Raw genomic sequence first — 15,657 nt, forward strand, 5'->3', positions numbered from 1 at the left:
GCCTCAGGTTCTCTACCCCAGTATGCAGTGTGAGCTTTCAAAACACCTCTCTGTACCCCTTCGTGTGCACTCAGGGTGTGTCTAGACTACATGCCTCCGTCGACGGAGGCATGTAGATTAGCCAGATCGGCAGAGGGAAATGAAGCCACGATTAAAATAATCGGGGCTTCATTTAAATTTAAATGGCTGCCCCGCTCTGCCGATCAGCTGTTTGTCGGCAGATCGGGGCAGTCTGGACGCGCCGCGCCGACAAAGAAGCCTTTCTTGATTGGCACAGGTAAACCTGGTTTCACGAGGCATACCTGTACCGATCAAAAAAGGCTTCTTTGTCGGCGCGGCGCGTCCAGACTGCCCCGGTCTGCCGACAAACAGCTGATCGGCAGAGCGGGGCAGCCATTTAAATTTAAATGAAGCCGCGATTATTTTAATCGCGGCTTCATTTCCCTCTGCCGATCTGGCTAATCTACATGCCTCCGTCGACGGAGGCATGTAGTCTAGACGTACCCTCAGTGTTTAGCACAACGGCACCCCAATCTTGATTGTTCGTGAAGCACTACTATAGTAAAAAGGACTGCTACTAACTGATGACAGCGGGGAGCACCCTGCGGGCTGCAAAAAACGTGCCGCACATCGAGGTTCTGCGTGTGGCCCACAAGACACTTTGTTGACCCTTGCCCACCAGATTTCCCTGGTTTCTTGCTGCATCGTTTTTTTCCTACCGGTGTTACTACAGTGACATGCACCTAAAGCGAGGCGTGTGCTGACTGCACACAACAGTGATGGGGAGAGCCGTGTGCCCCCTCTGTGTCCCATCCAATACAGTTCGATCGGCGCCCCCCGCAAACTCTACGTACACAAGCACAGTGAGCAAAACTATCCTAGCCTGGAAACTGTCTCAGTTCTGACAATCTTGCGGCCCATTGAGATGAAGGAAGGCCACTCACTAGGTTAGGTTGCCCGTCACTGTTCTATGAGGACAGGCTGGATCTGGGGTACCTTTGGAAAGGCAAGCTGATGAACAAGCTAGTGTTGACTAGGAGATGTCCTAATCTGAGCTTCCAATAGAGAAGAAATCATCTGTCCCTGGATGTCAGCTGGCAGGGAGTGTGAACCGGTTTCGTTATAACGATCTTTCCATAAACTGCAAACCCCATTTGTTTTGTTGTTTCCTTAACCAGCTTCCCTCCTCCAGCTGGCATTCTGCAGGGTGCATCGGTGCCAGGTTTTGGTGGGCACATACTTGGCTTCTGCTCAGGGTTAGCACGCACGAGGGAAGTGAGCAAGCTAGCAGGCAGGCGTCTCAAATGTAAGAGGGACATGGTGAGAGGTATCAGAGGGCTAGCCGTGTAAGTCTGAATCTGCATAAACAACCAGAAATCCTGGGGCACCTTGTAGACTAATAGATTTATTGGAGCATAAGCTTTCGTGGGCAAAGACCCACTTCGTCAGATGCATGGAGGACACAGTATCACCTCCCATCTCGAGCCACCCTGTGGGAGGAAGGGCCCCAGATGCAGAAAACGAGGGGTTGAAAGGGTCAGTGCTAGACACAGGCATGAAATATCTTCAGAGGGCAAGACAGATAAGAACATCCATGTTGAGTGAAGGTTTTCAACATGAGCAGCTGGGAATGCAGGCAAGGGAAGGAACAACCTTCCCAAAACTGACTAAACACTCTAGCTGCTTGGGAATGCTGGGGTCACAGTGCAGCAACCCGGTTCCCAGGTGGCCAGGAAGGATCGGGCTGCGGGGTAGGTGGGGCTTGGCTCCAGGGGCGGGGCTTCGGCGGAAGGGGCAGGGTTGGCTCTTCCCCTACAGCCCAGGGTTGACAAAAGTTAGCTTAAGAAAACACGCTCTGACACTCAGGCTACGTCTAGATTGCTACGTTGAAATTGCTAATGAAGCAGGGATTTAAATATCCCATGCTTCATTAGCATAAACATGGCCGCCACGCTTTCCGAAATGGAGCTTTTTCGAAAAAAAATGGCAGTCTAGTTGTGGCTCTGTCGAAAATAAACCCTTTTTCGACAGATCCTGTAAACCTCGTTTTTTGAGGAAGACGGGATCTGTCGAAAAAAGGTTTATTTTCGACAAAGCCGCATCTAGACTGCTGTTTTTTTCCAAAAAAGCTCCATTTTGGAAAAAGCGGCGGCCATGTTTATGCTAATGAAGTGTGAGATATTTAAATCCCAGCTTCATTAGCAATTTCGATGTGCCTAATCTACATCTCTTTGTCGACAGAGAGGTGTAGTCTCGACACACCCTCAGACCACAGTGAAGGCCTCGCCCCTTCATTACCTTACCTAAGGCTTGGGCCTGGCCCACATGCCGCTACAGAGTTGCAGGGACTAGCTGTGGCCAGGATGACTCAGAAGGCAGCACATATCCCTTGGGAATCAGTTTCCCAAGTAGGGAGAGGGGAGAAGTGAATGGCTAATGCGAGCAGCTGGAAGTTTATGGCTGGTTTCACCTAGGATGAAAGTAATTGGCCTTGTAAGTAATTGAGCAAGAGTTATAATAAAGAGCCACCAAAGAACTCTGCCAGGCAGCCGGACAGTCGGCAGCAAGAATGTGTCCCGTGAGACACTGGACCAAGGCTTAACGGCGGAAGGGGCCAACCTCACGTGAGCAGTTGGAGCACACTGCATGTGACTGCCGAGTCCTCTGTGATGCTGTAGGGCCCACGTTTAAGCCTGCATTCGACCGTGTACCATGTGCAAACCCCTGATATTCGTTAGTCACCACGGTATTGAGTTTGCTTGCGGAGGGTTTCTATGTCACTCACTCGGCCCTCCCCGGGATGGCGACATGACCGCTTTGGTGCACACACGCTGTCTCGGTTCGTTAAGAAAATGGCCTGGAGGCACTGTCCAAAACAGCCAGCTGGCCCTTGGCAAAGGACTGGCCTTGGTGGCCAGGAAAGAGCCGGTTGCCAGTTGGCCCCTCCGGCGTTGGGAGTCGGGAGTTGGCGGCCGGGGGGTGAGAGCGGCCGGTGTGTGGAACATGGGGGTTCGTGACAGCAATGGTGTTGGGACCCAGTAGCATTCCAGGAGGTGGGGTTGCAAAAGTGGTGGCGTTAATCCCTCCCTCCTGGCAAACTCCAACACCCAAAGGCCCTAAACCTTCCCTAAATCACTGCTCGGCACTGCTGGGAAGTGACGCAGCCACTGTGCCTTGCCCCAGAGTCACTCCGCGGCTGGGAGCTGCGTCGGCTCTCTGGGGTGACGGGCCCTGTGGAAACGCAAGGTGCAGTCTGGGCCTGTGAGCTCCTCACTCCCTCCTGAGCAAGCCCGGGGATCTCAGAGTATCCCCTATCTGCCTGCCTTGGGGCTCTGGCACGTTTCTCTGGGGCTGGCAACAGCCAGGGGCAGGCTAGTGAATGAGATGGCCGTGCTGGGCTCCATTTGCATCTCTCTATGCCACGCTGCTGCTAATCCTACAGCGCTGCCCGGTTCCAGACCCCGCGCTGGTCCCGTTCCACCCTCAGACAGGAGACTGGGAAAAGCTTGTGGCTGGGGGTGGCAGGAGAACGGATGATTTGGGAAGAACGGGAGTAGGGAGGGGAAAAGTTGAGGAGGAGGTGGAGCAAGGAGATAGGCACCACAGTCCGCACCTTCCCTTCCGGCCTGCAACTTTGCAAGGCTTAGAAACCTCTCCTCTGCTCCTGGTGTCTCTGCTCCTTTACTCCCTGATTCACCCTGAGGACACTGAATGGGTCTTCCTCCGATGGCAAGCGCCACATGAGGTGCCCAGTGGGCTCAGGAACAGCCCACGGCCAGTCGGAGAGGGTGGGAGGACGACAGTGGAAGAGGATAATCTGCTGGGGGTGCTTGGTTCTGAGGGAAAGAAGTGGGAAGGCGGATGGTTGGGGAAGGATGGAGAAGTGGACGCTAATTAGCTCCCAGAGTCTAGAACCACTCACCCACCCAGTGCTGCTCTAAGAATAAAGTTACTGCCAAGAATAACACAGTCAGTCCGTCCGACTGGCAGGAGGTCCCCAGAGGTCCCTGCATCCTTGAACCTATCTGCCCAGAAGCATCTGAGCAACAGGGATCCACAAAACCCAGGGCAGCCAATCACAGGGTGGGACCGAGGTGGAAAAAACACCCCAGCCAGCCTCAGCAAAGCTTAGCATGGAATGAAAACAGCATGCAAGCAGCTTTCATTTCACAGGGACTGGAGGTGGAGAGACATGGGGGGACGAGGAGGGACATCAGACCCACGATGCTAGAGGCACACTTTTTTTTCTGATCATTTTGCATCATCACCAACAAAAAATAAAACTAAAATAAACCAAGAGGGGGTTAAATAAATATCACAGTTTTGTTCACGTGAAAAATATTCAAATCATCATCATACTAGGTCAAATTAATATGATCAACTTCATAAACCAAAGGCAGAAGAAGAAGAAAGCCCCAGCGAATTCCAGCCTGGATGGCGCTCGCGGATGGCAGGTTTGTGTGGCTGGGTTATTGTTTGGGGATCATGCCTTTGATGGCCGACTCCCGGTTTACATACGTGGCCCAGTAGACCAGGTTGAAAATGGCGAAGAGGACCGGAAAGACAATGCGCGACATCTTGTCCACCTTGCTGACGCTGTTATAGGTCTTCTTGCTTTCCGGGGGCTTCTCCTCCACACGGGGCACCTTGGGGGGCACGGTGGCCGTGGCCGTGGCAGTGCCGGTGGCGCTCTTGGAGATGGTGGGCAGGCCGGGGTCCTTGGCGATGTTGAGGGCATATGTGGTGCCCACGATGTTGTAGGTATTGTTGGCTTTCTTGGCCAGCGCCACCGGCTCCTTTTTCTAGAGGGGGGAAAACATTCTGTATTAGACCACAGTAAAGTATAAGCAAGGTGATCTCAGCTGGCAGCTGTGTGGATGGCAGCCCTGCGGCGAGCCAAAGGAAAAGATGGCGTTGGGGGAGAAGACCATTGTTTGGAAACCTCGTCATCCCTGCTTCACTTGGATTGCTGGAGATGGAGGGAGACAGCATGATGGAGTCTCCTCTAGCTCCCACCAGATGGAAACAGGAGTCACTCCTTTGATGTACAGCACACGGTACATAACACTGACTCCGACATGCTACCGCGATACAAATAATGGCCACCAAACTCCGGGACAGGTGCTCAGCCTAGGGGGATCCTCTGAGCCACTCTAGTGGCACAGCAGGCACATCCCCAACATGCCGGCTTTGCTCCAATCCCTCCCTCTTCCACTCAGGTAACACCAGCCTGACACACAGTGGCCTGATACAGGGAGGGGACAACTGTCTCTCCACTTCACCTGGCTGTCTCTCCACTTCACCTGGCTGTCTCTCCATATCATCCTGTCTCTCCACTTCACCTGGCTGTCTCTCCACTTCACCTGGCTGTCTCTCCATATCATCCTGTCTCTCCACTTCACCTGGCTGTCTCTCCACTTCACCTGGCTGTCTCTCCATATCATCCTGTCTCTCCACTTCACCTGGCTGTCTCCCCACTTCACCTGGCCGTCTCTCCATATCATCCTGTCTCTCCACTTCACCTGGCTGTCTCCCCACTTCACCTGGCTGTCTCTCCATATCATCCTGTCTCTCCACTTCACCTGGCTGTCTTCCCACTTCACCTGGCTGTCTCTCCATATCATCCTGTCTCCCCACTTCACCTGGCTGTCTCTCCACTTCACCTGGCTGTCTCCCCACTTCACCTGGCTGTCTCTCCACATCATCCTCTCTCTCCACTTCATCTTGCTCTGGTGCATGTGAGGAGTCTCATGATACCCATAATTCAAGTGGGTGGAGAATCAGACCCAGCAAGCCCAGTGTCTGGGGAAAGAGCTCAAACAAACTGTCTAACTCTGTTTCTGGACTATTGTTCTGGTGAGGAGTACCACTGATACAGATCGGGGTCACCACCAATGTTCCTTCTAATTTTTTCCACCCATGTGCAGAATAATGTTGTTCTGTGTGCTGAGGCATGCAGCAATGTGCACCACTGCTAGAAACGCACACTGCTGCCTGGGGGGCACTCTGCTAATCAGCTGGGCAGCATTTGGATCTCTCCTGAGCAGCTGCGTGAGCACCTAGCTTGCAGGGAACATTGGTCGCCACATGCTGGTGTTTGTCCAGTGGGACACAGTGAATTCCCTTGGGATAACACATCTTGGGAGATAAACGCACCACCCCCCACAGATCCCCTCCTACAGTTACTGGGCTTATATAGCAACCAAGAGTGAGGTGATATGAAGGGAACCCTCGGCAGCACCCAAAGCTCAGCTGGCTGTAGGTTTGTCAATGATGGAAATGGAGTGTGTGGGGGGCGAGGAAGGGGGGGATTTGGGCAAGGAGAGGGGTTGGAAGAGGAGATTCGATCGCGATTTCCATGAGGATGAGACCTGAGCCTGGGTGGAAATCTGGTCTGTCTTACACAAGCTGACCTCAGTCATGTCATGAAAATCCTGGGGAGGAACGTCTACATCTGGACAACAGACTCCTACGGCTCCCTTGTCCTTGCCACGTTATGTTCCGCACAATCGCCACAGAGCAGATCCCGGGGTACAGGGCAGCTGTGGCATCCCAGGGATCTCTCCTCCCAGTGACGCAAAGGCAGGAAAGTCACCGCAATCCCTACACCAGCACTGAGAAAAGAGCTGGCACTGTGGCACCCCCGCCAGCAATGCCAGGTGCGTGGCTTCTATAGGACGAGCATACAGCCCACAGCCTCTACTCAGCCCCAGCCTCCAGCCGGGTGAATTCATAGCAAGCAACATCGTCACAGCAGAAAAGGACCCAGGGATTAACCTAACCGAAGTGCATGAGAAGCTGGAGATGAGTCAACAGTGGGCCCAAGAAGGCTAACGGCACTGTGGGCTGCATTAGGAGAAGGGTTGCCAGCAGATCAAGGGAAGTGATTATTCTCTTTTATTCAGCGCTGGTAAGGCCACATGTGGAATATTGCCTCCAGTTCTGGGCCCCCCACTCCAGTGGACACATTGGAGAGGGTCCAGCGGAGGGCAACAAGAACAACAAGGGGGCTGGAGCACATGACCTAGGAGGAGAGGCAGAGGGATCTGGGTTTGTTTAGTCTGCAGTAGAGAAGAGCGAGGGGGGATTTGAGAGCAGCCTTCAGCTACAAGAAGAGGGTTCCACAGAGGATGGAGAAAGGCTGTTCTCAGTGGGGGCAGATGGCAGAACGAGGAGCAATGGGCTCCAGTTGCAGTGGGGGAGGTCTAGGTAGGATATTAGGAAAAACTATTTTACTAGAAGGGTGGGAAGCACTGGGATGGGTTCCATAGGGAGGGGTGGAATCTCCATCCCTGGAGGTTTTTAGGTTCTGGCTTGACAAAGCCCTGGCTGGGATGATTGAGTTGGGTTGGTCCTGCTTTGGGCGGGGGGCTGGACTCGATGACTCTGAGGTCTCTGCCAGCCCTCGGATTTGATAAATCTATGATCTTTAGGTAACTCGGGGAGCAAGACAGTGACGGGAGCCCAGTTCATCCCCCACGTTCTCCACTGACCTTACTACAGCTCCACAAGGGGGACAGACCCTCACGCAGTGCACCGACTGAATAGTAGTGACACCACCAGCGCTGTGAACCTCACATCACCCACCTTTTCCAAGCGCCTGGCATTTCAAGTGCCCGTCGGCAGAGCTGGCCCACCTGTTCACTGCCAGTAGCCCAGGCACACACTTAGTTCCTCTTTCCGTTCACCAATCATTCGCTGAATCAATCTGTTTCTGTCCCCAGATGTTTTCTCTGCTGGTCTGTATTGGCCACATACACTGGTCAACTTTCTCAACCCATAGCATAGAATCATAGAATACCAGGACTGGAAGGGACCTCAAGAGGTCATCGAGTCCAGTCACCTGCCCTCATGGCATGACATGCTTCCTCTGGACTGCTCCCCCTATGTCGTCCAAAGGGTTTGTCAGCTACGCCTGCCCTTGGACTGGATGGCGGCAACTTTTCAAACCAAAGGAGACTCAACCAAAGGAAACCACAGCGCTTTCTGGTATGAGTTATGGACAAATATTAATCTTTGCTAAAACCCGTGACACCTTTGGGATGCCTCGCTCTTTGCAGGAAGATGCGTCCGCCTTCGGAACACACATCAACAATTATTAAGATCCTGAGCAGCAGAGCGAACGTGACTCAGTGGTTCTGTTTGCAAAGGCTTTTCTCCTGATTGCTCGTGCTTTGAAGGCAGCATGGTACAGCCAATCAAGCCCCTTCATTCCCAGCTATGGCCATTAACCCTGCCTCTCCCTCTCCGGCTGAGAGAAGATTGAGCAGTATTCTTGCAATCGGCAATGTGCCGTTAATCATGTGGGGGTGAAATTCACTTCTCACACAGGAAGTCCTCCCCCCAGTGGCTGGGTTTTGTGAAGGTTGCTTAGCAGATGCTGGGAGCGGCCGTCCTAAAACAGCAACACAATCGCTCTCGAGCCAATTTTCACCTTGCAGATTGCAATGCCGGAAGCTGCTCTTCTGCGGCTCCTAGACAGCATGTCCACATCCTAACCTCCTTGGCATGCATACCTAGTTGTGGGCACCCTCCTGCAGTGCCTGGGCCATGGAGTCTCTCCCAGCTGCACCTCCCAGTGCTGCGGAGGCACATCACAGGTGAATTTTACCCCTGGTCAGTTACACAGCGCACGTTCCCAGGGATGCCACAGGCTGCAGCGGATCAGCCTTTAAACCCATGTACACTACACACACTAATTGATGCAGCTCTGCCGCCAGTAATCATGCCTGCAATTGCACAAATAAAACTGCAGGCGCCAAAGTCCACAGACTGATTAGACTAATGATCAGGCCACATTTGCGATGCCTGATAGAGAAGGTGGAAAGAATTGCTAGTGTTTTCAACAGTCACCTGAAGAACAGATTCACAATCAATTAATTAATTTGTTGGGAGGAGCCACGATTCGTTGTGCATCCTCAAAGCAAGTGAGCCGCAGTAGCCTGTTATGCGCTATGGAGCCATACATGCAGGTCTGAAAATGTTTTACGATTTAACACTACATATGCTGTGATTACCTCTTACCGTCGCTTCCAGTGTAATGAGATTACGAGTATGGAGTAACGGATTGAAAGAATGATCAATTACCGCATGCAGAATTCTCTTGGAAGTGCACTGCGATTTATTTTATTCTTAATCAGGCATGTTACTGACCAGCGATGAATGCAACCGACGTAACACTTTTCATTCTGGACAATGCTTCCCTCAAAAATCTGACCTTGCCAATGTAACCCACACACCAAAGCTTTGTCTACACTGGCGCGATCTTGCGTCAGAAATATGCAAATGAGGCTAAGCGTGGAATATCGCTGAGCCTCATTTGCATATCTAATGAGCCGCCATTTTGCGGAAGAGGCTCTTGCGCAAGAAGGAATGTCTACACTGCCCTTTCTTGAGCAAGAAAAACCCTTTTGCGCAATGCCGTTCTTCCTGAAAAGTTATAGGTGTAACGGCATTGTGCAAGAGGGTTCTTCTTGCGCAAGAAGGGCCAGTGTAGATGCTCCTTCTTGCGCAAGAGCCTCTTCTGAAAAAAATGGTGGGTCATTAGGTATGCAAATGAGGCTCGGCGATATTCCACGCTTAGCCTTATTTGCATATTACTCGCACAAGAAGCCGCGAGTGTAAACATAGCCCTAGTGTGATTACTGAGTAATGCAAGTGGTACCTAGACAACAGTTAAGACCAAGAGACCGCTACAGCATAGGCTAGGAGCCAGCTGGCTTTTAGCTCAGAAGGTCCTATACTCAGCTCCTATACTCCTATACTCAGCTTCCCAGGTTCAAATCCACCTGGTGGCAGTTACACCAGCTCCGGGTAAGCAGGTGAAAAATAGAAGATTAGAACAGAAAATGTTTGGAAACCTTTAGGACTGGCATTCAAAGACATTCTATCTAGTGAACTCATTCACTGAGAAGCTTCCCATGGGCTTTGGATCAGGCCCAGGAGCCCTAAGGAAGGCAAGAATGTGGCAAATTACGACGCTGAGAATGGTAAGGCTTGGCCCACATTTTACAGCATCTGAGGGCATCCTGGTAACCAAAGCTCGGGAGCTCAAGCAATCTGACTCCCGACAGACGGGCACACCAGGTTGGGCCTGAAGATCCTGGGTTGGGCTTTATATTGTGGATGACTCATGCAGGATGTCAACAAGGAAATAGGCATTTGTTGCCATCAGATACAAACCCGTCCTCTGACCTGCCGGCGTATTGATTTGGCCAGGGTTCCCTTTGCTAGCGAAACAGAAAGGAAACGCGGAAAATCAAAGCAAATGGGAAAATAACCCAGATCCTTCAGAAACAGCTCATTGGGAGAAAAGGCATCGTTGCCCTCCACCATCCATCACAAAGCTGACTTCACGCGCTGCGTTCCTAATGGAGGAACAGCCAGGAAAGCTAGCGCGATGAGACAGACATTTCTAGCGCATTATAGACCTCTCATCACCTCATGTTTCTGAGACAAGTTTCTCCCCCTCTGCCCAAGCGCACACACACTGTGGTTGACAATGAGATTTTTGCTGAATCGGAGTCTGTCTATATATAGCTGAGCCGTCTCCTTGGAGAGATTAAAGCCAGGATCAAGGAGAGGTAGGCTCCATCCCCCACTCGGCCACTGACTTTCACTTACCTTCTCCGCATCCCAGTCTAGAGAAGTCGGATGGCAATACTACCTACCTCACAGAGGACTGGGAGGGCATGTTCGTTACCTTTTGTAAAACACGTTGGGCTCTTGCACAGTGCTAGAAACATGCAAAGAACCCATCCTCCCCCATGGTTTATAGGGAGGGTATTTGGGGGTCATGGAACAGGGTTTGCTTGCTCCTTGAAACACTTTCAGTTCAGAAAAGTGTCCACCTGGGGCTTGGAAGGGCACGGCACACCCGGCTGCATCAGCCCTACCACAGGGAGTGGGTTGGGGGAGGGATGCCGAGTTGGCGGGAGGAGGGGCTCGGAAAGGAAAAGGATTTTGGGAACAGTGGTGTTGCTGGTAGGGCTCACGCACAAAGGAGACTGGATCCTGCAGAATGTGGGCACCGAAGGGGGTGCAGCCAGCCAGCCAGCCCTCCCCCTCATGGGACTCCTGCCTATTAGCAGGAATGAGGCCAGAGAGGGCAGCGCTTTGCAAAGCGCCTCTTTAGTCTGAGGAGGACCATGCCTCTGCCCACGGGGTCGCCGACGTGCCCGTTCTTCATCTTTATCCAGCCCACCTCCTCAGAGGGAGTAGGCGCCTCCAAGCTTGCTCTTACTCAATGCAGAAGGCTTTGTCCAACGCTTCACCACACTGGCGCCATGGGTAGCCGCTCCTCTTTGTGCTGGGTGGAGCCCGAACCTCTTTCAGGACCAAAGCCTGAATGCCGGCAGAGCGGAGAGCAGGGCACAGCTAACCAGACAGACGGAGGAGAGAGCAGGACACACGGCCAAGGAACTGGGTTCTAGCATTGGGCCTTTGATGGGGGTGTAATTTTAGGGCTAAAAGGAGCCACGTCAACAGACTGCTGTGAGGGGGTATACCAACCCTGCACTGGACCTCAAGGGTTAACCAGTCACTTGGCCGAGAGAGACTCGTCCCCACTGCCCTACCGAGCATGCTCCAGCTAGAGGTCGGCTATAAAGACGGGTCGAGCAGCTCAGTCGGGGCTGGTCGCTGCCGGGGAAGTTGGTGCTGCCGGGGCTCTGGAGGAAGAGCAGCTGGTAGGCCGCCCCACAGAGGCCAGTCAGAGGGGAATGGCCAGAGAAGCCCCCAGTCCAGTCCAGAGGAAAGCAGCGAAGGCGGCTGTGGTGAGTCCGGTAGGAAGTAGCCCAGGCCGGGGAGTTAGGTCCCTGAGAGCTCGATGTGTTTCGGGTGGATTCCCCACTGAGCTAGTGGTGGGCTCCCCACCACCGACAGGACCTGGGCTGGGACCCGGGGGAGAGGGTGGGCCTGGACTCTGGTGACGTTCCTCTGGAGAAGACAGGCCGGAGAAGAAGCTGTATGAGCTCAGCCTCATAGATTAGGACCATGGCCTGGGGAGCAGAGGAGAAAGGGGCCTCCTGCTGCCTGGCGTGGGGAGTTCACATGGCTGCTTGCAGGTGTCCAGCGAGGAACTGCTCAGATGTGCAGGTGAGTGCAGGATGGGCCCGGAGACAGCAGGAAGCGGTGACGCTTGCCCAGGCAACGATGCCATGGCAGGAAAGCAGCAGCTGGGCAGGCCCCGAGGAGGATCACCTGAAAACGCCCTGCCTTGAGGCAGGGACGTTGTTGGGGGACAATCACTGGCCACTCTCATTCTCACAGGTCTGGCAGCCTTGCCGGAGTCCCCGGGCAAAGCTCGGTGGAAGCGACCTTTCTGGAGCGCAGGTGCAGAGATCAACAGGAAGGAGGCCGCCATGGAGTCCAGCCGTGACAATCCCACTCCATTTGGTCCCTTGGGCTTACAGTGTAGTCAGGATCCTCTCTAGGGCAGGTGGGAAAACCCCTCAGAGGTGGCACCGCCCATCAGAGGCCGCATCGCCGGAGTCCAGAGGGGAATCTCCCCTTGGAGGCAAGTCATCGCCTTTCCAGTGACGAGGCTCCTTCAGCCCAGAGGCAGTCCCTCCAGGTTCCAGTCGGGGGGATCCTTGGTGGGACTGCTCTGGAGATTCCAGGGGTTAGATGGCTTGTATGGAAGCCACTCATCTTTCACGGGTGCCTTTTCTCTGCTTGGATTGCTGGCTGCCTTGCAGGACACCGCGGGAGATGGCTCTTCTCCACCAATCCCCTGTCCTCACACAAAATCGCTGCGTGGGGCACCAAAAATGGTTCTCCAGCTGGAATGACTGCCCCAAGTCTTCCATGGCAGCTCTACTTGGTGAAGCAGAACTCCTGCAAGAAAGTCTTTGCTCCAGCACGCTAGTCTGGACGCTCCGTGGTCGACATCAAAGGCATTGGTCGACCGCCCCGGTAAACCTCATCCCACGAGGCATAACAGGGCGGTCGACAAATGCCTTTGATGTTGACCGTGGAGTGTCCAGACTAGCACGCTGAGCCGACAAACAGCTGATCGGCTCAGCGTGGCAGCCATTTTAATTTAAATGAAGCGGCGATTATTTAAATTGCTGCTTCTTTTGGGTATGTCTAGTAAACTAATCTACATGGCTCTGGCGACAGAGCCATGTAGTCTGGACATACCCTTAGAGTTAATCATGTCTATGATGGCAGTACCTTGAGACTCTCCATGTTCAGGGCTTCCCTGTGCTAGGTGCTGTACAAACAGAGCAGTAGTCTACAATAGACAGGACAGATGAGGGGCGAGGGACAGGGACACACCTGCAGAGCAAACCACAACGTACATGGTCCTCTTGGTCTGTGGCAGCTGTTGTGAGTGGGCAGGTGTCCAGAGGTCGGCAAGTTAGCGTCCTGAAAAAAAGCTGGATAACTCCAGAAAGCCAAACCACCCAGCCACCCTACCTCCTGGTGGGAGTGGGAGAGGTCGTTGCTATCCATGCCACAGAAACGGAGAGAGTTTCAGTCCAAGGGCTGTCAATCTGGGCCCTTCTCCCAGTGCCAAAATGAAATCGTTTTCTCCCTCATCCGGGTTTGGGTCACTGGGCAAGCATCCACCTTCTTCACTGGACTGAGGCAGCTCTAGGGTTCACTTGCTCACAGCTTCTTGGATGCAATCCATCCGCTCTTTGCCCTGCTTTCTTTGGGGTCTCCTTCCTGCCCTCTGGCTCCTGCCATGTTACCTTCACCGAGTCCTCTTCATTCATCATCTCCAAACTGGCCAAGTCAAGCTTCCCGGGATCTTCCCGCTACCTCAAGGCCTCCGACTTCCACCTTGCAGCTTTCACTTCACAACCCGTCTCTTCGGGTAGCTCTGCCGATCATGCAAAGCTCATGGTAAGCTCCTGTAGATGTTGAATCTGCTGCTTCTTTATAGCCCCAGCTTCTGGGCCATGCAGCACGGTGGGTGCTCCGTTGATCTACACAACTGGGCTTTTTGCACTACAAATGAAGCGCACTAGTGTCTTTCTGCAGGGGACAACTTTATAAAGACCAGACGTGGGCACTTCACTGCTGGTACAAATACTTCCCTCACTTTAGCCCCATTGCTCTTCCTTGGGTGCTCCTTCCATAGGTGGTCTCAGATATGGTAACAAGCAAATAGAACATTTATCAGAGCTGGAAGGAATCTGTTCCACTTTCCTGATCTGTAACATAACTGGGGGTGGGTGAAACTCATGAGGATGGAGAAGCACCAGGTGGGACAAGCCCTCAGACAGTTGGATGTTTATCTGACCATCTTGAATCTTGGGCTGCAAATCTCACAGGAAAAGCTTCCTTTGTAAGATTTCGGGTACGTCACGTGTCTGCTTTGCCTTACTGCAAGCGCAAGTTTCTTCATGGTCTTTTCAGGTTCTTTTATCCCCTCTGGTGTGAAGAGAATCGCTCAGAAATGGAGAAGGCCTCTTTTTTCGAAGTTAACTGAGGGTTTGCTTTGCTTAGCTTCTGGATCATTTAAGTTGGGTTTCGTTATACGTGGTGGGTGAAGGACCACATCAGTCCTCATTTTATCCCCTCAGTTCTGCCCATTTCTAACCAGGACCCAACCAATTTAGGATCTGATCCAACTGGTGTCAATTGGGCCACATTCAGCCCCATTGTGTGAGGTTGATCACAAAGGCGTTGTAGCTGTTCCCATTGTGTCTCACTTGGTCGGACAGAATCCCACTGTTCGGCCATCGCTTTTGGAGAACAGACTCAGTCGGTAGCATCACACTGGTGGAAAGCAGAGCTCAGGTCCCAGAAGAGGCAGGGACTCTACAGTACAGTTGATACTAACTCTAGCTCCCCATTTGCAAGCTCCACCTCCCACCCTCTGATCTTGTTTTCAAGGCTATGACTCAGTCCAAAGGAATGGACTGAACTATTGAATTCCTTCTCCCCAGCTCTTCCTCCAGGGATACTCCCCGTTTGCACATGGTCCCTCAGCAGCCCCCAGCAGCACATTATCATGCACAACCAAAAAACAGGCTCCAGCACTGAGAACAAGGACAAAGCTGATTCTGAAACTGATTGAATAAATAGGACAAGGGAGCAGTGCACCACAACAAGCCATTCCTCTGAGCAGCCCTGACAAGATCGGCAAGGCAGGAGGGGGTGTCAGTGTAGGCCAGGGAGGCCTGCCACAGAGGAAGCTGTCAGAAAGGCGGCTCCAAAGCCAGAAGAGAAATCTGGCTGATGCCCACTAATTTTTCGCCAGTTACTGCTTCAGATGGCTCTCTACCTCCTGGTGTAGCTGACTGCCAACAGCTGAGCATAACACACAGCACCTAATGTCGCCCTCCCTGTGATATGCCTGCCTGGCACTGGGGGAAAGCATGGGACATCCCCCCATGTCCTTCATCCCATTGGACATCCCCCCGTGTCCTTCATCAATGGGACACGCCCCCCCCACCACGTCCTTCATGCATGGGACATCCCTCCACGTGCTTCATCCACAGGACATCCCCCCATATCCTTCATCCATGGGACAACCTTCCCCCCACCCATGTCCTTCATTCCATGGGACATCCCCACCCATGTCCATCATCCCATGGGACATTCCCCCATGTCCTTCATCCCATGGGACACCCCACCCCACGTCCTTCATGCATGGGACATCCCTCCACGTGCTTCATCCACAGGACATCCCCCCACATC

At 53.0% G+C, this 15,657-nt stretch overlaps 1 protein-coding gene across 1 annotated transcript in view; it reads right to left on the reverse strand.

The window, feature by feature from the left end:
• Nucleotides 1-2,175: 2,175 nt before the first annotated feature.
• GABRA3 (gamma-aminobutyric acid type A receptor subunit alpha3) overlaps nt 2,176-15,657 on the reverse strand; it is a 112,950-nt gene continuing 99,468 nt past the window's right edge. The window contains exon 10 of the mRNA XM_006136294.5: nt 2,176-4,802. Coding sequence (XP_006136356.1) covers nt 4,470-4,802 — 333 coding nt within the window. The 3' untranslated portion in view covers nt 2,176-4,469. The remainder of the gene's footprint in view (nt 4,803-15,657) is intronic.

The sequence above is a fragment of the Pelodiscus sinensis genome, chromosome 13, assembly GCF_052426305.1.
Source record: "Pelodiscus sinensis isolate ZL-2025 chromosome 13, ASM5242630v1, whole genome shotgun sequence".
Taxonomy (NCBI): Eukaryota; Metazoa; Chordata; order Testudines; family Trionychidae; genus Pelodiscus; species Pelodiscus sinensis.